General features: G+C 46.1%; 2 protein-coding genes across 2 annotated transcripts; one reads left to right on the plus strand and one right to left on the minus strand.

The window, feature by feature from the left end:
• Window positions 1–6,622: 6,622 nt before the first annotated feature.
• LOC135393293 (TNF receptor-associated factor 3-like) lies at window positions 6,623–8,598 on the plus strand. Its single transcript, XM_064623765.1, has one exon. The coding sequence runs from the start codon at window positions 6,773–6,775 to the stop codon at window positions 8,249–8,251; it is 1,479 nt and encodes a 492-aa protein (XP_064479835.1). The 5' UTR covers window positions 6,623–6,772; the 3' UTR covers window positions 8,252–8,598.
• Window positions 8,599–19,743: 11,145 nt separating this feature from the next.
• On the minus strand, window positions 19,744–21,180 carry LOC135392503 (TNF receptor-associated factor 6-like). The gene has a single exon (XM_064623209.1). It carries the CDS (start codon window positions 21,178–21,180, stop codon window positions 19,744–19,746), a length of 1,437 nt encoding a protein of 478 aa, XP_064479279.1.
• Window positions 21,181–23,185: the final 2,005 nt, after the last annotated feature.

Below are 23,185 nucleotides of genomic sequence, written 5' to 3' on the forward strand. Positions count from 1 at the left end.
GCATATTTTCGCTCCTTTTATGTCTCAATGTGGCGAAGAGCACACACTGGATGATGATGAGGTGGGTGATTCACCGCCTCTGTGGCGAAGAGCCGAAGAATGTCTGCACCTACTCTTAAATGCTAAACATCACTATCTTTCCAGTGCCAACAAGATTGTAGAGACATCGGAGGTAGAAAATACCTCCCAAGAAACATGTAGGAAATGCACAGGGTCGGAACTGCTGCCAACAGTACGAGATCGTAAAACAAAATTATCCTCTTTCGGTTCATCTCGAGGATATAGTCAACATCGTTTTTATTGTTGCTATAATCCGAAATGTCATCACCAGGAGTGTCCGACTCGCATAGTTCAAACTCTGTAACTTTGTAAACGAACGCCAACTTTTCCTCCAGAAGGAACGCCACTTCTCCCTCAAGCTCTGATGCACTTGCGCAAATGCATTAGGTGACATACGTTGGCAAAAGCATGCTTCTTGTCACTTTTAGGCACCTAAGAGCCGCGTCTCGCCACAAATGTCAGGCGAGAGAAGGGTACGTAGTTCTGATTTAGAAAGTCTAGCAGTAAGTCTACACGCCCTCTTAAAAAGCCCGCTCTAGGAAAAAAAAAGTGCGAAAAGGTGGTAACTTCTATAGTGACCACCTAGGTCAACATAGTGTATGATAAAGGGTGTAAAAGGGTGGTAAAAGCAATTATCATATACCCAAATTGCTACAAAAAGTCGTACGTCCCACTCGCTCTCCGAATCAGAAGCGGTATCATTTGTGGCAATGGTTGGCGGACAACGTGCTATGCGGTAAAGTTGTGTTTTGAGTGTGCCGTAGCAGGTAGAACTTTGCAACCTTTTAGGCACAGCGTATGTGACAACTATTACCTCTTAAAAGGTGTAACTGCTCCACCCTTTTTTTTTTCTAAGAGTGCACTGGAGAGGAACCACGAGGTAAAGGGAGCCCTTTGGGGGAAAATTCCTTGGGTCGTCCTAGCGCGGTGAAGCGACGCATGCACTCATAAAAGTGGTCGTAGGACATGCTAGGAGCTATCCGCAGTTTGCGACACCGAGCGGTGGAAATTTGAAAAAAAAGATTACCTAAGGATCAACCTCGTCCCGAGTATCTTTACGTTTTCAGTTGAAAGGACGCTGTGAAGGCATAAAGCATACTTTCGCAATGTTCAAAGGATTTTGAACCGGCGCTGAGCAGCATGCAGTCCTTGAAACTACGATTGACGCCTTTATCTTGGGCCTGAGACGTATATTGTGTTCGTCTCGCACAAGTGTGAGGATGTTTAAAAAGTAATGATAATTTGGTTTCTTCCAGTTCTGGGAACACGGCTCCTCAAAGGGGCTTCTGCTGCCACTTCGTCAGTTGGTGCATCTTCCTTCGTGTTGCCTATGTATCCAAGAATATTGATACACTTTCTGATGTTTCTCAGCCTGGATGGTTGTATTATACGGATCAAATAAACGTACCGTGTGTCTGTGGATGTAGAATTACTCAATGACACTCGAAGAACAGAGACCATGAGAGGATTCCTCGGGACGACTTGGTATTGCAAAAATATTTGATATTTGTGCATACAATTAAACTGCGATATCTGACACGCAAAGCTGATAGACATAGATTAAAAATATTGATGAGCTTATTGACAATTTAGATACACATACAGAGTGTTCTTGCAGATAGAGTATACCCACATTTGCGCATGTAACACTTTGCTTACCTGCCGGGCGAACCATCAGTTGATCACTGTGACGCATTTACACGATATAACTAACAAAGGAAGCTTGGTAATCAGACTGTGCGTAACGCAAAATATAGCCACGCGAACTTTGCTGGCCGTGCATTTCATACGTGGCATGGCGGTCTCCTCACAGTTGTTCCCACCTGCCGCTAGGTGTGCCACGGCTGAGACACCGATTTCGGTTACAGCATCGTTAGCGACCCTATAGAGGTCCCCGCCTCGTACACAACTCTCCGAAGACACCGCCTTGACGTATTGTATAAGCCACTTGAAATGAATACACAAAGTAATTGATATTAACATTGCCTTGAGTTTGAGGGGAAAACACAGGACGAACACAGGACGAGATGAACAGATAGACCCATAAAAGAAATTTTGCGTGGCTGTGACTTTGTTCGACGAAGGGGGAAGGGTTTCATCATCGGGAGCGTCCGACTCGCAGTATTCAAACTTTGTAACTTTGCAAATTAACGCCAACTTTTCCTCCAGAAACAACGCCACCTCTCCCTCAAGGTCTGATGCACTTGCACAAATGCACTAGGTGACGTACGTTGGCAAAAGCATGCTTCTTGTCACTTCTAGACGCAGAAGAGTTGCGTCTCGCCACATATGTGGGGCGAGAGAAGGGTACGTATAGTTCTGATTTAGAAAATCTAGGCAGTAAGTCCACACTCCCCTAAAAAGCACGCTCTAAGAAAAAAAAGAGGGTGTGGAAAGGTTTTATTTATTTATTTATTCAAACTACCCTACTTCTCCACTTACTGTGGAATTGCATAGGGGAGAGGGAAATACAGCTGATACAGAAATGTCAATCACTATATCTAGCTAACAGAAACTCAGTGCTTTCTAAGTATCAGGAAGATTCAGACATAAATAAACAAAGCTTCATGGAGAACCTGTTTCTACTGTTGGTGGCAACTAGGTCCCGTGGAAGGCCATTCCATTCTGATATGGTTCGCACGAAAAATGAATCCTTAAAGACCGACGACCGGTGGCGATACGGCTCGACCTTGCATGCGTGATCCAGCCGTTCCGAGATAAGATGGGGACTTCGCAAATAATCGTATCGGCTAACACTCGTGTATCCATAGTATATGTCGAAAAAAAGTTTCAAACGAGACGCCTTGCGGCGATTTTCCAGTGATGTCCAGCCCAAGGCTGCTTTTAAATCTGCTGATCTGACATACTGAAAGTAATTGTTCGTGACAAACCTTGCAGCTTGATTTTGTACCCTTTCTATTTTCTTCCGAAGACCAATACCAGATGGGTCCCATACTGCGCTAGAATATTCCAAGATCGGGCGAACATACGACTCGTAAACTATTATCTTGACTTTAGAGCTGATCTAAAATTTCGTCGCAGGAATCCAAGTGTTTTAGTAGCTTTACTAACAGTCCGTTCGATATGTTTATCCCACTTTAAATTTCTGCTCAGCGTGATGCCCAAATACTTGTAGTCTTCTACAGTTTGAAGGACTGTGTTGTATAGATTATATGTTAAAGTGTGTATATTCGAAGAAAACGCGATAGACTGACATTTAGAGATGTTTAATGCCATGCCCCATTCTCTGCACCAGGTCTCGATTTACCAGGTCTCGATTAACTTCTATATAGTTGCCACCTAGGTCAACATAGCAAATGGCAAAGGGCGTAAAAGGATGGTAAAAGCAATTATCATATATCCAAGTTGCTACAAAGAGGCATACGCCCCCCTCGCTCACCGAATCAGAAGCGGTAACCCTATAATTCCTGGCAATGGTTGGCGGACAACGTGCTATGCGGCGAAGTTCTGTTTTGAGTGTGAAACTTTACAACCTATTTGGCACAACATACACGACAACTGTTACCTCCTAAGAGGTGTAACTGCCCCACCCCCTTTTTGCCCCCACCCCCTAAGAATGCAGTGCTTGCAGTGTTTGGAAAATTCATTGGGTCGTCCGAGCGCGGTGAAGCGACGCATGCACCCATAAAAGTGGTCGTATGGGGCATGCTAAGAGCTATCCGCAGTTTGCGACGTCCAGTGACGGAGATTTGCAAAAAGAAAAAAGAAACGATCGCCATAGGATCAACCTCGTACCGAGTGTCTTTACATTTCCAGTTCAACGGACGCTGTGAAGGCATAAAATATAGTTGAGCAACGTTGAAGGGATTTGGAGGTCGCACTGGCGCTGAGTAGCATCCCGTCGGTGAAACTACGATTGACGCCTATATCTGGGTCCTGAGACGTATCTTGTGTTCGTCTCGCACAATTGTGAGGATGTTTAGAAAGAAGTACATAATCTGGTTTCTTCCAGTCCTGAGAGTGGATTCTGCTGTCACTTCGCCAGTTGGTGCATAATCCTTCGTGTTGCCTATGTATCCAAGAATATTGATACACCTTTTGTTGTTTCTCAGCCTGGGATGGTTGTATTACACGGATCAAATAGGCGTACAGTGTGTCTGTGGATGGAGAATTACTGAATGACACTCGAAGAACAGAGACCATGAGAGGATTCCTTGGGACGAACTGGTATAGCAGAAATAGTGCACAAGGATTGGAACTTTGTGCATACAGTTAAACTGCGATATATGAAACACAAACCTGATAGGCATAGATTAATTACATGAATGAGCGTATTGACAATTTGAATACATATAAAATGTGTTCGTCCAGATACGGTATACCCACATTTGCGCCAGTAACGCTTTGCCTGGCTGCCGGACGAAGCATCAGTTGGTCACTGTGACGCATTTACGCGATGAAACTAACAAAGAAAGCTTGGTAGCCAAACTCTGCGAACTTTGCTGACCGTGCATTTCATACACGGCATGGTGGTCTACCCACAGTTGTTCCCACCTGCCGCTAGGTGTGCCACGGTTGAGATACCGATTTCGGTTTCAGCATCGTTAGCGACCCCAAAGGTTTTCTTCCCGTACACAACTCTCCGAAGCGACCGCTTTGACGTCTTGTATAAGCCACTTGAAATGTATACAGAACGCAACTCTTGCGTGGCTGTTATTTTGTTCGACAGAAGGGGGAGAGTGCAGACAGGCTAGTGTTTTTTATTATTTATAACATACAAGTCCTCTTGTACATTCAGTTTAGTGTAAACGATATGAACTAAGAAAATATATAATAATTTTTTTCTAAAACACGCATACAAGAACACCTGGAAAGGACAACGATAGTCAAAGATCAACGACAATAAATACACTCAAGCCCTGCACGTCAGCAAGGGATGTCATTCAAAACGCGTGTTTTTTGTTTGTTTCTTTGAATATTTCTTTTATCTTTTTACCCATTTACATACAAGAACATCCGAAATATTCTGTCTTTGGTTGTGCCACGTGAGTGTTCTTCTGTGAAATTGTACGTATTTAAGGCAGCAGGTAACATAACATCTGAAAACGTTGGTTCCAGGGCGTGGAACATGCCAGTATTCTGCATTCCTAGTTGGTCAGGACAGGGCCCTGTTTTGTAAGTTTGCGCAGTTATGCAGTGTTGCGTTATAGTAATCCGCTGGACTGTTCACATACATGTGGGCATCGAATGTGTAAGCCAATGAGCATCTTTCACGAAGCGTTACGGCGGTCAGTTTGAAGTACACGTTTGAGTTCGGTGTAATGCAAACCGCAGTTAGTTTGGGCGTAATTAAAGCGTTGCAGTGCAATTAATCCTGCATTTTTCTTTCATGCAGTTTCCATGTACTTCATGTTTGCTGCGGCCATGCTGAAATTCATATCACACAGGGTAGGAGAAGCGCTTCAGCACGCAAGCGTAGAAGGCGGCGCTTTGTTCCCCCTTTGGCGGCTCGATGTGTGCGTCGGGGAAAAGCTTAGCTCGGGCGAACTCCTTGCGTTCTGCTGTCAAACGTGTCGCACGTGGCTGTTGCCACGGCAACTATGTGATCGTGTTCGGTGACACACATGCGTTCAGGTTCATAGCGTGAGGAAGCAGATCGGAAAATCTTAACGATAACGCTTCGGATAACATAAGGTGCCAATCGCCAAGTTCCTTTGATCTTTTATTTCACAGCTTTCGTATCGAATACTGGCAATCTGCAAAAACTCCCGAAAGTCGTCCTTCGTCTGATTGTAATGATGTCGCATTTCATACGCCCTTGGTGCCAAAGCGTACAGCCATTTTTTTTTATTTTTTATGAATTCGACACACGGTGAAATGACGTACGAAGGTAGGTACAAGTCCTGTACAATGCCTGCAGTTTGGCAACCTTAGGAACATGCCTCCCTGGCTCACGGGCCGTCAGTGCCATATATGTACACGAGCGAAAGTGACGCCGCCTCTAGTGTGTGTGTGACTATATCCCCCATATTTGTTATTATTGCGAACCTTGTGGTAATGATGAAAACGGAATCTAGAAGGCGGAGCTTAAAAAGTTCGAGGACTAAGAAATTTGGTTGAGCGTTGCACTAAAGCTTCCGATGCTCCAAGCCCATGCAGCATATATGCTGCCCGCGACAAGTTCTTCTGACAAGTGTCGTGGAACCGGTAGCAATGGCTAGCGACCGTAGTAGGATGAATAAGTTCTGCATTTCGTGGAATAAAAATATTTGAAAAGCAGGCACAACTCCCATTTACCGTATTGTTCTCACGGATAAAACTGATTTATCCACTCCGTTTCTGCGCTTTCAGGGCTACAGATGAAAAAAAAAAAAATAGTGCCTATAATGCCACTTTTATTTCCTAAATCGGGATTCTTAGCGCCTTTTATCGGCGCCTAAAACAAGGTTTTTTTCGTGCCTAAAAATCCGGGCTCTAGTTGTAATCCGGGGAAGCCCCAGATAAGCAGTTTTCCTGTGTGTGTGTGAGAGAGGGGGGAGGGCCTCTGCTCGTACACGTGTTGACAACGAGCGAACACCTGACCCCCCTGAACGAGTCCAAAACTGCTTTCCTCGTTGCCTGCCAGTGGAGCGCTCATCGGAGGAACGTCACGGTAACGGGAGGCTGGTTAGAAAAGGCGAGCACAGAACTTCAAAGTGCACGTTTCTCTCTGTATGGCTTGAGTTCGACTGTCGTCCATTCGGTTTACACGATGTCGCCCGTGAAGTACATGAGCGGATTTTCGGAGGCAATGGATTGGCGTCCTATTGAATTTGTTGACCTCCCTTCCCTCCTGTCATGTTCTTTATGTCACGTGGTCCCGAGAGAGACGTTCATCCTGGAATGTTCCCACGCACTCTGTGATCAGTGCTACCAAACAGTTTTGCAAGGCAGTCGACTGTGTCCTTTAGACGGTGGACCAGTTCAAGAACAGGAAGTGCAGACACTTTCCTTCAAACCAAGTCATCGTACGAAACCGAAAATGCGCTGCTGCAACTCCATTCACGGATGCCAATTTGTCGGTATTTTAGACGAAGTGACGACTCATTTCTTGAAGGATTGTGCTTTCCAAGTTGTGTCGTGTAACAGATGCAGTAGTATCATCCTACGCAATGACATCGTCCTTCACTATATTGAACAACGATGTCACGCTACAAGTTCACCAACGAAAGGTAGAAACCAAGTCAGCATCTCCGGGAACATTGTCGACACTGAAAGCAAGATAAGTGTTGCATTGGATTCTGCCATGGAAAGACTCTGCGCGATTGAGACGCAGCTCGACGTTCACGTTGTTGGCATCGCCGATGCAAAAGAAGTCCTATCTGCGACGGGGAAGGCATTAAGCAGACTTCTGGACCTGCAGGAACAAACATCCAATGTCATGAGAGAGAATATCGAGGAATTAACGAAATGTGTACACACCGGAAAGCGTCTGCTGTCAGGTGCTATTTCGGATGCGTCTGCAGTAAGTGTTAGTGATAGGTCCTCCTCAACGGCCGAACACGATGATAACGCTGACAACGCCCAAGATTGTGGAGGTAGTGCTGGTGCTCTGCAAGGCCCACGTGGTCAAATTGGATGTGGGGTTAGCGACGACGTGGACAAGATCGATGAGGTCTCAAAAGTTATTTTTGATACATGCAAGCGACTTTCTTCAGTTGATGGAATGTTGGGTGTGCTGATTTCACGTTTAAACGATGGCAAAAACAACGTTGCCTATTATCATATTCAGGACTTCAACGATATTGAGAAAAAATCTGATAACGAGCAAGTAAGTCTGTGCTCTGAAATTTTCGTCTTGTGTGGCTACACCTTTAGACTGCTCGTGAACACCGATCGATGCGATGGAGACTTGTGCTTGGGAATTTATCTAGCAATTTGTCGGAGTTCGAGGGACTCTTGCTTAAAATGGCCCTTTACATTGCCTTACACCCTCATGCTTGTACACCCAACAGATGAGAAAAAGAACATTGACCGTTATGTTAATGTCTTAGAATACATAAATAGCGAGAGTGAGTATTTCCTTAAGCCAGTAGAAAAAGACAATCCTGGCTTTGGCGCACCAGCAGTTTGTAAACTACAAGACGTAGCGAAGGGAGGTTTTGTACACAACAACTCTATCACTGTTGGCGTAAAAATTTTGAGGGCATGTTCTCTTACATGTCATGAAGAAGACACTTCACATGTGTGAGAGGAGGTTTTGATCGCTTGGTTTCATTATACCTTTCTGGTTGCACTCCTGTGTTTTGCTCACTTATTAAGAGTTGTTGCATAGTTGCGTAAGAAGCAAGTATTTGTCTAGCTGATGCATAACTAGGCTGTAACGACGTGAAAGGACAGACATGAAGTAGACCAGAAACGCCTTCTAATGCATGGAGGCGCTGAAGTGTGTGTGTGCGTGTGCCCATTCGCGCTCCTCAGACCCCAGCTACAATAACATGTTCATGCGCCGTTTCAGTAAGTGTTGAGAATTGTCCGTGGTGTACGGTGGCATACTGATCTTATGCGTTGAAAATAAAATAACGGCTGTCAAACGTACTTTTCACGTACTTTTCATTCGTGTGTGCCATCTATAACTGGGCCGTGGAGGAGAACTTTGGGCAGCCTGCTATTGTGTCCGCTAATCTTCCTTTGCATTACCCGTATCTATTCTCGAACAAATCAGAGCAGCTGTTACGAGAAAGGGCACAATGCTTTTCCGTTGAAATGATTCAGGCACTGATACGCTCAAAAGCGCGCGAGCTTGCGGCGCAGATGACCTACGATCCTAAAGAAACTATCACTGAAGCACGAGGGAATTCAGTAGAGTCAGAAATATCAGAGGATCAAAAGGAGGTAAACGAGGAGAGTCAGACAGGCAACAGCAACTATGCCGATGAGGACAATACGCCGCAGGTGGGCAGTGAAAGCACTAGCAGTCAGGGGGACTGCAGTACGTTGTTGACGCCAGTGTCGAACAGTTTTCAAACGTTAGCGAAAGCCGATCGCGCCACTCTCGTAGCAGAACAGTAGAGTGATCCCTCGCTAACAAACCTCTGTGACAGTGTTAGAGAAGGAGTTGCAAAGAAGAGCATCTCCTTCTACGAGAAGGCAGGTTTGTTATATCGACGGTACAGTGACAGGAACGGGAGAGTATGTGAACAACTCGTTATCCCGAAAAAAGTATCGCGAGGACCTTCTACATCTGTCACATGGTAATTCGTGGACAAGACATCTAGGGGTTCGGAAAACGAAAGCTCGTTTGACAGCCGAATATTACTGGCCAGGATGCTGGAAGGACATTGAGAACTGGGTGAGGTCGTGCGACACGTGTCAGCGTGTAGGGAAGCCGAACGACAAAATGAAACCGCCTATGTGCCTAGTGCCGATAATCACCGAGCCATTCCGCAGGTTAGTGATAGATATCGTTGGGCCGTTGCCTGCGACACAGCAAGGGCACCGTTACATTCCACAGCATTGTGTCCAGCAACGAAATTTCCGGAAGCGGTACCACTTAAGGAGCTTAGCTCAGTTCAGGTTGTTGACGCGCTTCTCTCAATTTTCGCAAGGGTAGGATTTCCCTCAGAAATTCAAAGTGACAACGGGAGCGTATTCACCAGTAATCTAACAAGTACATTTCTAGAAAAGTGCGGAATGAAAATCATTCATAGCTCTATCCACCACCCTCAGTCGAACAGCGTGGAGAGAATGCATTCGGTCCTAAAGAGAGTGCTAAGGGCCTTATGCTATGAGCATAAGACAGATAGGGAGTCCTGTCTTCCTGCCACGATGTTTGCGCTTCGGTCTGTTCCGCATGAGACTACGGGTTTTAGTCCCGCTGAACTGGTGTACGGGCGCGCGTTACGGACGCCATTGCGCATGCTGAAGGAGTCTTGAGAAGGGTGTGGTGAAGATCCTAGCGTAGTTCAGTACGTACTAGATCTTCTCAACCGTTTATTCAGCGCTAAAGAAGTAGTAGAAAGTAACTTTAAATCCGCTCAGGAGAAATCTAAAGTATACTATGACAAGTCAGCTAAGGCGAGGACCTTTAATGTCTATGGGAGAGTCATGCTTTTGAAACCGTCGAAGAAGAACAAGCTAGACGTATAACGGGAAGGCCCCGCACGAGTCATACAGAAGATTTCAGAGACGAACTATGCAGTGAAAATGGATTGCAGGCGTAAAGATATCACGGTATACCACTCCAACCTAATGAAGCCGTACAAGGAACGAGAGGCAATCGTAAACTTAACTCTAAATGTGCCAGAAGAGATGCATCAGGATATCCCTACTATAGGGGATAACGCGGAGCTCACGATTGAGGAGCTGTTGAGCAAAATGGGAAACTGCAACACGCTACCCTCACACCAACTGTTGGACGTCAAACGAGTGCTTGCAGACTATCGTGAGGTTTTCTCTAGCAGACCGAGTAGAACCGCGCTCGTAGAACATGACATCGACCTCCTTAGTGACGAGCCGGTCCGCTCTAAACCGTACAGGGTATCTCCGCGGCAGAGGCAAATCATGGACACGGAGATAAAGCGCATGCTGGAACTGGGGATAATTGAGCCCTGGGAGAGCGATTTTACCTCGCCGCTCATATTGGTAGAAGTTCCAGGAAAAGACCCCGGACCATGCATAGATTACAGAAAGTTGAACTCAATCACTCGCGATCAAACATACCCAATACCAAACATTGAAGAAAGGGTGGAAGTCGTAAGCAAAGCCAAATTCATAACCACCCTGGGCCTAGTGCGAGGCTACTGGCAGGTGCCGCTTACGGAACGGGCTAGCCGGTACGCCGCTTTTGTTTCCCCGTTAGGGACGTTTCGCCCACGTATGCTGAGTTTTAGGCTAAAGAATGCCCCATTTTGTTTTTCTAGCCTTATGGATCGCGTTCTCAGGGGTTTGGGAGAATTCGCACTTCCATACTTGCACGATATTGCTATTTTTTCAGACAGCTGGGAGGACCACATTCGTTACCTGCGAACAGTATTACAAAGTCTTCGTGAAGCAGGGTTGACAGTGCGGGCAGAAAAATGCCAGGTCGGGAGGGCCGAAGTGAGCTACTTAGGGCACATAAGGACAAGGCTACCGCCGGCCGGCAGATGTCAAAATCGCAGGAGCAGCGGAATATCCACGACCGACCACAAAAACCGAGTTAAGAACATTTTTGGGTCTCGCTGGATACTACATCACTATATCAGAAATTACTCGGGCATAGCCAGTCCCCTAACAGATGCTCTCCGAAAAGCGGAACCAAACGTAATCAAGTAGGACGCGCTGAAAGAAAAGGCTTTTGGGGAACCGAAGGATTTGCTCACTCACAAACCAGTACTGAATACCCCAGACTACAATCGCACCTTCATTGTTCAGTGCGACGCAAGCGACCGTGGACTGGGAGCTGTACTCTGTCAGCTAGACGAAAGAGGCCGAGAACGACCTATTTTGTACATTAGTCGGAAGCTTACAGGTCGGGAGGAGGCCTATTGTGCCTCAGAAAAAGAATGCGCCTGTTTGGTTTGGGCAGTGCAGAAGCTGTCTTGCTACTTGTCGGGATCAAGATTCGTTATCGAAACCGACCGCTGTCCACTAACATGGCTACAAAACATGTCGTCAAAAAATGGTCGTCTGCTCCGTTGGAGCCTGGCTCTGCAACCCTTTAACTTCGAAGTAAGGTACAAAAAGGGAAGCAAAAATGGGAACGGTGATGGACTCAGTCGTTTTTTCTAGTTGCACAGATGAGATCTTTAGATGGTTCCAAAACTGTAAATAGCATGTTTGCATTTTGACTTTGATCACATTGAGTTGCAAGTGTTCGGCATGAGTAATTTGTGAAGAGAAATGCCTCACTTTGATAGTTGGCTATCACCTGCATTGAAGGGGCCTAATTATTGATTGTGGGATAGCGGAAAACCAGAACAAGAATTGTATAGGTACGTAATATCAATGTCTTGCAAACGACATGAGAAATCCGGCACTTGTCTGTGCTGAGGTTGTGTTTGGCGTTGATTGTACTGCCGTTTGCTTGCCTTTGTTGTACTTTTTGTCACTTCGTCAGAGTTTCACCGGTAGCTAATTAACCGACCAACTGACGAACCAAGAACACGTCGTCACCAGCGGGGGCGTTACTGCACGGAAAAGGCATCGCAGCAGAACAACTCCAGAGGAGGGAGCTTCAATTCTAGAGCTCCACTTCACAAGTACGCTCTTAGAAAAAAGGTCGGGAAAAAGTAGTAATGGCCGTCATTACTACGTTCTTGATGCATTTACTAGCTCCTGCTGTGTAAATACTACCAAATTACAACCTGCCACCGCAGATATGTAGTAACAGCCTTGGTTACTACTGCTACCAGAGAACGTAGTAAATGCAATATGATGCCATGAGCTTTCTGATCCATTCGGGGGCAAGCCTTATGTTGTACACTTATATTGTAACGGTATTTTCTATGTAACTTTTTCGCATATGCTTTAACATGATACAAAATTTACAGCTTTTACGCCGAATATGCGTTAATAATAGTTGCCGCCAGGCGTCCACCAGCAACTTCCGTTTCCGCGTCTTTGTCTTTCTTTCGATGTGTGTGCTGGATGGCGGGCGTTCGTCTTTCGAAAGTACTTATCAGGAGCTTTATTCATTTGTTTAAGCGCGTAGTTTGCGGTTGCCGCACTAATGAGAAACAACAAGCATCCCGCGGCCGGTGCCATGATACCTTGTGGAATACCTCGACAGAAGGAATTCGCCACTTTTGTGATGACCAAGTGATCTGGTGAGGCACTCAAGTGCACAGATTTTAAGGGCGCTTCGTAGAAATGTCGAATAAAGGTAAGGCGATTTCTACGTATTTCTTGTTCACTTCTAAACAGATGCAATTTGAAAATTTGTAGGTGTACATTGCTATGTTCGACATGTTTGTGGACCCAGACGCGGAACATACATGTTCGAGCGGCGAAGCCGTTAAGTTTCGACGAAGTGCAGATGACAACTGCACCAGCGATAACTGGGTAATAGACTGCACTCAGTGCGCTTTACGAATTTGGCTTTTATGCGGAAATTGCTTGCCTCTACAGGTCGGAAGAGGCAGATGGAGCTGTAATCTCGACGGGCAACCTCACAAGCGCTACGGGAGAGGCATCCCCCAGCGGTATTGAACATCTAACTGGGCCTTTTAGTGGTACATGCTCCAGAACACGTAGCGCTAAAAACTACACGTTTGCGCTTGTCCTTGTCACTATTTAACGCTACATGGAGGATTACAGTTCTAAAATATGCAGGACTTGTTAGCATTGTGTGAGATTGGCTGACTACCATTTTGCTTGCAGGACTCTTGGATAGTGCGTCTTCGTTTTTGTTTGGCATACTTGAGGAGTCCAGACTGGTCTCAATGCAGCAGACGAGGCCACGACAAATTTGGCCGGAAAAGGCATTCCATGAACGCTGAAAATGCTCCAAAACGCCCACATCGTACGGTAAGTGTGCTTTATTCATGGCTGTAATCTATAAAATATGCGTAAAGTTTATGTCATAGACAGAGATGCCCAAATGTTTTGGTGCTGCCTTTTGCCTTACCGTGGTATATTTATGAAGTTTAAACTCGATTAATGCCTTCGTGATGCCTATAGTATGTTTCCATGGACTGTATTGCTTTGGACTGTATTGCTTTGGACTTATGATTTAAACTCAGTGCGTGAGATAGCACACATGCAATGAGCCTGAGCTTATTTAGCCTGTAACGATTTTTTGTAACTTCAGTTTGGTGCCCTTACAGATGACACTGGTTCAGAAGGCAGCATACAGAGCAAATGAAATTGACCAGTTTAAGCAACAGTTGCAGCGCGAAACTGCACGAAGAGTGCCAGGCATTCCCAAATTAAGTGGCATGTTGGGCAAAAGGTTTCGACACAGACACCAGTGGATTGTGGAGACACACCCGACAATGGCTGAAGTTTCGTAACAGTATTTCTGCACTGGCGGTACTGGGCATGGTATGCATACCGCTGCTCAGCGCACCTTGAACAGTGCACACTATCTTAACCTCATAGTGATATCTTATGTACATCATTTCCTGTATTGACAGGTGCATCAGGAGTCTACTGCCCTCACTGGTATCAAAGCAGATGACAAGCTCCTAGAAATCATCAATTCCATTGGTGAAAAATTGATTCACTTCTAATGTAAGAAGTAATGTAAGAAGACAGTAGAGTTGAACAAAGCAAATTTACTGTGTGATTGATTGCATAGCATGTTAGTTGTACGAAGGAAGTCATTCATGCAGATCATTTGTGATCTGATTTGAGCGTGCATAGTGCGAGAGCCTCATCTTAACTTTTCACCTTTCTTCCATAGACTGCTTCGCAATTTATGTTCTTTGGCTTCTGCCATCACTTCTGAAGGAACAGCAAGAATTTTTTAGGGGCTGTGTGAGTACACCCCTTTGATACTGCTTATGTAGTCGTGAAAGATGAGCATTTTTCTGATATCTATATGTCACAATTGACTGTTTGGTTGCAGTTCCCCTGGCGTGATATAGCAATATTGCTGTTTTACACATTGATTGTCTAAATAAGTTTCTGTGCACTTGGCCTAACATGACGTTCATTTCCCTTCCAATCTATATAGGATGTCTACCCTTCCATCACGTGCAAGGGCATGAAACTGCACGAGGCACTAGAAGTTCATGTCAAGTTCGAAGCCATGGATATAGAAGTGGAAGACATCAGTAATGGTGTTTCAACAGTCATCGAGCTGTACTGGACTTTCAATGTAGAATAAAACAAAAAGCAAAACATGTGAACTCTCTTGGAGTGCATCTTCGGTCTACAGTAGACTAACTTATCGCCTCATGTGGGGAGACTTGTAACGTGCCTCAGAGCACAATAAAGGTATTCTTGTCCTCTATATATTCTTCTTGAGCAATGTTCTTTTCAGTATTACATGCGTATTCGTTCACGAAGACACACATGGCGGGATGGGGAGTGCTGTCAGCCCTCATGTACACAATGCAGCAACATCACCACACTGTGAGCTCCTGAGGAGCACAGGGGGAGGCACAAACTAGCATTTACTACCTTTCTCCCCAAGATGTAGTAAATGCACAGGTAGTAACATTTACTTCCTATGTCGTTACTACTCTCAGTTACTAACATGTTAGTAAAATCTGCGACGAGCCTATACTACACTTTGAGTAGTAATTCCTACAACCTTTTTTCTAAGAGTGATATATATATATAGCTAGCAGACATCCTGGAGGCAAGATGTAGCTACTGGTCTTACGCATCAATCCAGTGGAGCAACTTCAGGGACTGCTCCCCTTCTTGGTGATCTACCTGGCGGGGGCGTGCTGTTACGACCGGCCACCAGTTTGGGCATTCCTTCGTCTGACCCGTCGCTGTCTCGACTGGACACCATTTTCGACAACCCTTCGTGGAATCCATCGCCGGCCAAGGACGGCAGCGAGATAAACGCCCGCAATCCCCATTCAGCGACTGAAAGGAGTTTGGCCTATGTATAGAACAATGGCGCAACGCAAGGTCTTGAAGAAAGGCACCAGCCTCGGCGTCCCGTGGGAACCGGACTAGTTTCGGGAAGACCAAGACCAGCTTGAAGCCTGTGCCAAGGTTGTTCCCTCGCCCAAAACCCATATCACCATTGGGCGCCATTACATATCGCTCTCATTCTTGCTCTGACCATGTCACTGTAAATAAACATGTACAGTTGTTCCTTCCCGTGTTGATGCCTCGGTTCGCTACCAAGCCGACTTACAACCCAAGTCGCAACAACGTAAATATGTGCTATTGGTCAATTTGATGGCATAAGGCTGTATAACCCTAGCCACCTTGGCAATTTTTTGTCCCCACCGAGTAAGAAACAGCGCTTCTTTCTTCGCAAACTGTGCCCTATGTATGCTGCAAGATTTTATATCACTCGATATATCACGGTTGACGGTTTGATTCAAAGTATTTTCACGCATGCACGCGAATAAACCTCTACCCGAGAAACGTCATCATGACGTTGGTAGACAGAATGAAATCGAAACAAGTCTGAAGGGGAGGGCTGGGTTCCACGAATGGCCGTTTGTTCGCTGCCTCCTACTGAAAGAAAAGTACGACTGAAGGTCGCGGCCTTTTCAGGGGCCATCGTAATAACCCCCAATACGTGGCTTTGGGGCTCGACCTTGTTCGTCCCTAGCTTCGAGCATAGTTCAACTCGATCAAACCCGTGGCGCTGTCGAACACTATGACGTCACTTGTTTACAAACAGGGAGAGGTCTATTATGTACCAGGAACTGTCAGGACAGCGTGAAATGCAGTCTCCACTCTGTGACATTTATTTAGACCTCTGTATATACTCCTGATAGGGGCTATTCTTGTGGCAACACATTTAGTCCCCAAAAGAAGTAAAAGTACTCTTGTGTGTGTGTGTGTGAGGGAGGGTGTGTGGGTAGGGGGGAGGGGGCTGCTTCGGACAGCGTCCTACTACGCTACCTACGGCAAATTGAAACTCCGTGCAGAGGCAACATGGCCTTGCGTCTGAGGGCAACAACGAGACAGGTCGGACAAAGGAACACACACGAACAACTCGCAAACCAGCAAATAAAAGTTTATTTGACACATATGTGTGAAGGGACCGAGGACGAGGCTAAAAGGAGGCAAGCCAGGTCTGTGCGAGGAAATGGGGTCAAGAAGGGCGAGTAACACTTTCGGAAGAACAACGTTCGGATGGCAGACTTAGGGTCATGGGTTCTAGCAATAAGGTTGAATTAAGGTGCGACACAACTGGCTTGTACGTGGAATAAGAAAACCGACGTCATTGAATTCAACAGAGTAGTCATTAGAGCATAAAATATGGTTATACACTCTAAATCGTTTTACACCTTAAAGGGTGTAAATCAAAATGTTCATGGCGCACACCTTTTAAGGTGTATTTTAACACCCTCATGGCAATTGGGGTGTAAAGGGTGTAACGCCGAATAAAACTGCTGGGTTCGTGGCAATATGCTGGTAACTGCGTATTCACAATTACCAGCATATTGCATATTGAGGTCCATATATGTATGCACATCAAGGTGATTAAATATATGTGTAAACATGCACAACCGACAAACAGACAACCATGTATGGCATGGCTGCTGTATATAGCTTTTCGTGAAATTGTAGACCTCCTCATGAGCAGGCACCTCCCCCATATGCATGTTCATTACTTAGAACGTTGCATTTATTTGTTTCTTCAAGGCTTTGCAGTGTTGTACCCACAAATATCTAACCCCTGTAAAATGCATTACACTGTTCATTATCCGCGATTCATCAGGGTGTTTGGTCCTCTCCTAGCTGTATGGTGTATGCGTTTCGAAGGGAAACACTAGCATTTTAAAGATGTTACTAGAAGAACTTGAAATTTTAAGAACATAACCCTTTCATTAGCAAGAAGACATGCATTTTATCAAATGTATGTGTGGTCGCAGCCCTTCATCAGAAATGCCACATCTACTGATGGTTCCGAGGAGATACTACTTCAACATGCCCCAGAAGCAATTCAGAGTTACATTCATAACCGTGACATTCACGCAGAATCTATAGTCTATGTGAAAAGTGCAGTTGATAATGATAACACCTTTCCTGTTGGCTGTGTTGTTGCCAAAGAATCTTCCTAGGAGGACTTAGCCGTGTTCGTTGAGATTGCAGGCATATATGTTATTAACTCTGATACCATTTTTCTCATACAAACATTAACTGCAGTTGAGTATGATGAGCACTATCACGTATTTGTTCTGTCTTGCAATGAGGAGCAACGTGTTTTAAGAAATTTAAGCACTATCTCAACAGATCTTCTAAATCTGCATACATTATCAGATGATAGACGTGTTGTAAATCCACGCCATGCACTTTTGTAATGTAACTTCCCGTTCCCTGTTGTTGTATATATTTACTTTTGTTCATGTGAGCGCAAATAAACATACTCCCTTTATACAACCAGGCGGCACACCTATCACCATAGTTCACCTGAGGGTGTAGTACACCATTGTTACACCCTCAGGAACTTCCACAACAAAGTTGTAGGGTGTGAAAGGGGTGTGATCTTTGTTAACACACCTATTTTACACCTTTAAAGGTGTGAAACGATTTAGAGTGTAGAGTACCGAGGTGGCACATTTGTTTTTGTTTATTTTAAAATGTTACTTGCGCGCTTTCAACATGGAACTTTATGCGACTACAGAAACTGAGGGAGGCTAGACATCGCCCCACCCCATGGATTCGCACCTTCCTTTCTCCTCGGGAAAGGCTGGCGAGCTTTTCCTCGTCGACTTTACTCTGGTGATTTTGAATTAAATTAAATTAATCTCATTACTTCAAACTTAAAATCGGCAAAGCTAAGCAAATTACCTTTACTTTCAGATTTTCAGATTTGTATTTGTCATAAACTATACATGGCGTCAGCCCTGAAGCACCGCCATCGGTTACGCGCAGCACTGCGCGTGACCCGAGCTTTCGTTTTCCGTTCATCGCCATTAACCGTCATTAAACCCATCAACCTCAGTAGAGCCTGGTCGCCTCATTTCTCGCTCTACAACTGGTGACCCGAACGTGCGTTCCAACGTTCCACCATCATGAACGGAGACCAGCACTCCACCAGCTCTTCGCCTTCCAGCCGGCCACCGCCACTTCCACCGCTTGAGGCTTCTGTGGCACCGCTCCGCCTGCCGCCTTTCTCCATCCCCGACCCTCAGCTGTGGTTCGCGCAGGCGGAGGTTCTCTTCGACGGACGCCGCGTCACTTCTCAAGCCTCAAGGTTTGGCTACGCCATCGCAAACCTTCCCCCTGAAGCTGTGACGGAAGTCCGCGACCTAATCAAGCCACCCACGTCTTCGTCCGCCGGGACTCTGTGCGCTCCAGCTTGCAGCCTCCCTATGACGGCCCCTACAAGGTCACCTCGCGAGCCGGGAAGTTTTTCCGCCTCGATCTTCCGCGGGGACCTGACACTGTGGCCATCGACAGGCTCAAGCCCGCATTCCTGTAGTCGGCACCTCTGGTATCGCCCGATCCGCCCTCCCTACGTCCGCGCTCACCTCCTGCCTCCAGCCTTCCTCCCCCTCCACGTCGAGTGCATTGGGCTCCGCAGCTCGCACACTACGAGCCGCCCGGTCCGGGTCCGGGTCCGGCTCCTGCACTCCTTGGCTTCGGCGCCCGACCTTCCCGCTACCCTCGGCCCTCCTCGCCAGCTTTGTCATCCGCCACGGGGGGGAGCCCTGTAGCAGCAGCGTCATCACCAGCACCGCCATCGGTTACGCGCAGCACTGCGCGTGACCCGAGCTTTCGTTTTCGGTTCATTGCCATTAACCGTCATTAAACCCATCAACCTCAGTAGAGCCTGGTCGCCTCATTTCTCGCTCTACAACCCTATACATTACTCACACAAACGGTGGAGGGTATATCTGCGAAACAATGAAACAACATCCTTTTAGCAAAACGTCTGACGATGTGAAGTCCTGTGGCTTTCACTTTTTTTATTAAGAAAAAGCAAAAGCAAAAAGGTGATACAATTAATGTTCAACCATCACTGCCAAAGAAAACATTTCTTGCGTTCAGAAACCATTGCACGTCAGATAACCGAACGGAAGAACACTGAGGATACTGTTGTCGCCTTTCGACAATAGGACAGACAATGGGACAGTGGTCGAAACGAGGCAGTCATGTGCGAGAAACCTCTTATGGAATGCTTACACCGACAGTGATTGAGTTATTGTGTACAAAACCTTTCTTCAAAACATACTGCAGTCTACAGAGCTCTGGAGAACCAAAGCCCACGTTAGAATCTTCAACTGGCTTGATGAAAGACTCGCTGTCCTCATCTACATATTCTAAGACGTCAATGTGATCCTCAATATTCTTCTTCTCGTCAGTTGGGTGCACCAACACTAGGGTACAAGGCATAGTAAATGGCCATTTCAAGCACGTATCATTTGAGCTCTTACAAATTCTTAGAAATACACCCAAATATAGTGTACCACGATATGACTCAATTACAACTTTCAATTTTGCAGAGTAACCAAACAAGCGAAAAATATTAGAGGTCCGAACAACTGCTTCCCCAGTCATAGATTCTTTCTCAATATCGGCAACGCCCTGAATGTGAAAATAGGAAACATTGTTCCTCAAACGGTTGGTCAGCTGAAGCTCACCCAACATCTTTTCAACACAATGAAGCCGCTTGATGGCATCCACAACCTTCTTCACACCGTTACGAACTCCAGAAGCATCTTGACCATGTGGGTCTTGCGGATATCTAGCACCACCTTCAGCTTCCTGCGAGCTGTCAGTCTTACTGTTGTTTTCTTCTGTGGACTCCTCCACTGTTGTGTCTGCATCCTCTGAGGTGAGATCAGATAACTCGTTGTTTATGACACGTACCCAGTTCGTCAGTTCTTGGATTTCATCCATCATGGCACGCATCCTCTCGTTTACAGTCTCGAACCTGTCGGAATTTGTTAGGTGTTCTTGTTCTCCCACGGTCTTCTTCGACCCGTCAACGTTCGATGCTTCACATTCGAGGGCTTTCCTTATTGCTCCAGCATGACTGTGGAGCTGTTCCTCGATTGCGGACAGGCGGTCCGTCATGATCCCCAGTGAAGCGTCTATCTTCTTTCCCATCTCCAGTGCAGCGTCCGAGACACCTGCCGGTGGGCACACAATAGCAGATTGGCGTGACACGCATTGTTCGACATAGTGATCTACGATCTCTTTTCTGAGCACCCTCACTTGGCAGCGAGTGCAGGTTACCGCGTGGAACGTACACTCCTTGAAAAAGTGCTGCTTCACTTCATAGACAGTTCCAACAAAATCACATCCTTCATTGAAGTTGTAACATCGTGCCTTTTGTTTTCCTATTTGCACAGGTGTCAGGATCAACTTGCCCGTACCCGTTTCTCGGAAGCCTTCGCCGTCTAAAGGGCAACGTCGTTTACCCTGAAGGAGATTCTGATAGCACAGTTCACAGAGCACGTGAGAGCATTCCAGAACAAAGGTCACAGTCGGAACAATGTGGCACAAAGAGCACGCCATCAGAGGGTTCAGATCGACAAAGTTCGTGAAACGCCAATCCATTGTTTCGCAGAAACCGACGAGTCGTCTTTCCGATGTCGCCATCTTGAAGCGCAGGAACGCTTGAGTAATGCAGACGATGTCAAAACGCCACAGCTCTCAGTAGAACCCTTTCGAGTTTGCGTAGCGCGCGTTAACCGACAAAGGAATGACGAATCACGCAACTCTGCTGAGTTCGCGGTGCCAAACCGGGAGAGTGCCCACAGAGAGCCGATTAAAGCGCCCTCATATTGTGTCGAGTACCTTGAGCTATTGCCATCCGAATACTCCTTTACCATGGCGCAGATTCCAAGGAAGCGAAAGAGGTGATCAAGATAATATGTCTTATCGTATCTATAAAGCAGCAAAATGCCGCAGCAATTTCAATGTCGTGGCCACACCACGTCCATGGCAGGTGGGCGTTGCCTCGGTTGCAAATGCCACGAGTGTTGTTCACCGGCGATTAGCTTCGATGTGGAACGGATTTTCTGCACGACAAACGGGTTATTAATACGGCATGTGCAACGCAACATTCCGCTGTCGATGTAAAATAGAGAAGCTTACATGGTTTTAACTTGCACGTTTCATTGTTCGCTTTAGTGCAACGCGCATCATATTCCATTGCCCATAACGTGCAAAACATGAGTCTGCGCGCGACTAAAGGGAGAAGGCGAACACACAACTCGCTGGAGATTTTTCGCAGAGCTAGCGACCGACAGGCGAACTTGTCTCTTATAGTTCAATTGTCTCCCGTGCGTACATTATTTGCGTAGTTTTCCTGCAAATGGGAAGCGTTGAGAAGCGTTCGAGAGCGAAAACATCGCACTATTAAAATTTAGTTGTTATTCTTGCTAAGTTGTAAACACAGCTACAGAAATTCAGAAATAAACATGTTCGTGCAGCTTTACAAACAAACCTAGCCAAAGGTACGCGTATATTGCTGTTCGACGTGTGATATCAATCTTTACAAGATTCTCAATGAAATGCCTACTGTTACCTTTATCTAGTACACACACACGACGTTTTCACATGTCATTTGGTAGACAGCAGGTGTGATTAAGTTTGGCAACAAACATGTAAAACAACGTAATTCTAGTTTTGGGACAACAGACGACGGAAATTAGTTTTCGCGTTTTACAATGACACATGCGTTGTGAATCTTGGAGTAAACAAAAAGAACAGCAGCTTATTATGATGTTTTACCACCAAGGGACCTGGCGGGCACTGATAAATGTTCTTGTGGAATTTAGGGCCGCACTGTGAATAAATATCCAACTCTGGTGATGCCTCCATTTTCATCTGTAGTGTGCAGTTTTGACATGGAGGAAGGAAACACAGGAGCGGCCGTTTCGAGCAGATTTCCGTGGGACCCCTCTGGCGGTCGCTCCTGTCAAAACCGCCATTACTTCCTGTCCACCACGTGATCCTCTCTAAAGTTTCGGTTTGGCAACGCTTTGTTGCTCGCGCTGCTTTTCGTGCTTTTATGCTTTTCCAAAGTCACTTACTCTTAAAATGTGAGCACCACTGCGGAAACAACGTTTTGTTAACGTGTTCTTACCGCGGTTGCGGCTGTCGTTCAACAGAAAGCAGCTCTGTCACGGGAATAACGTTTCCTTCGTAAGCACGTACTTGACCGGTTGTTTCGTACCCCTGTCTGTGAGAGAGTCATCTTGAATCGTTCCTTTGCAAGCTGGCGCTGTGCTACAGCTGCAGATTCAATTGATTTCCTCCATCGTTGTACAAATTTGATTACTGGCATGCTTTACCACTTCAGCAACAAACACACAAAACGCGGCCACGTCGTCACACAAGCATCGCTGCCGCGAATGATGTTTCTAGTCCTGCGTGGTTGTCCTGCAGACCCTGACCGGTCTTGTAGTAGAAGGGTAAACCAAGAGTAAACCTCCGAACACAGACAAATAAAGCTGGACGCGCGGCGTTCGTCACATTGCAGATATCTGAACTGCAAGACAATCACGGCTCCCGTCGTCTGCTTTGGGAGCTGGCCTGCGCATGCTCTTGGGGTCACGTGAGCGGTCACATGGTAGACAGGAGCATCCCAGAATGCAGT

Source organism: Ornithodoros turicata, chromosome 4 (genome assembly GCF_037126465.1).
Source record: "Ornithodoros turicata isolate Travis chromosome 4, ASM3712646v1, whole genome shotgun sequence".
NCBI lineage: Eukaryota > Metazoa > Arthropoda > Arachnida > Ixodida > Argasidae > Ornithodoros > Ornithodoros turicata.

What these genes read in the sequence shown, in the direction of transcription:
- LOC135392503 (XM_064623209.1), bottom strand. Translation starts at nt 21,180, where the DNA reads ATGGCGACATCGGAAAGACGACTCGTCGGTTTCTGCGAAACAATGGAT.
- LOC135393293 (XM_064623765.1), top strand. Translation starts at nt 6,773, where the DNA reads ATGTCGCCCGTGAAGTACATGAGCGGATTTTCGGAGGCAATGGATTGG.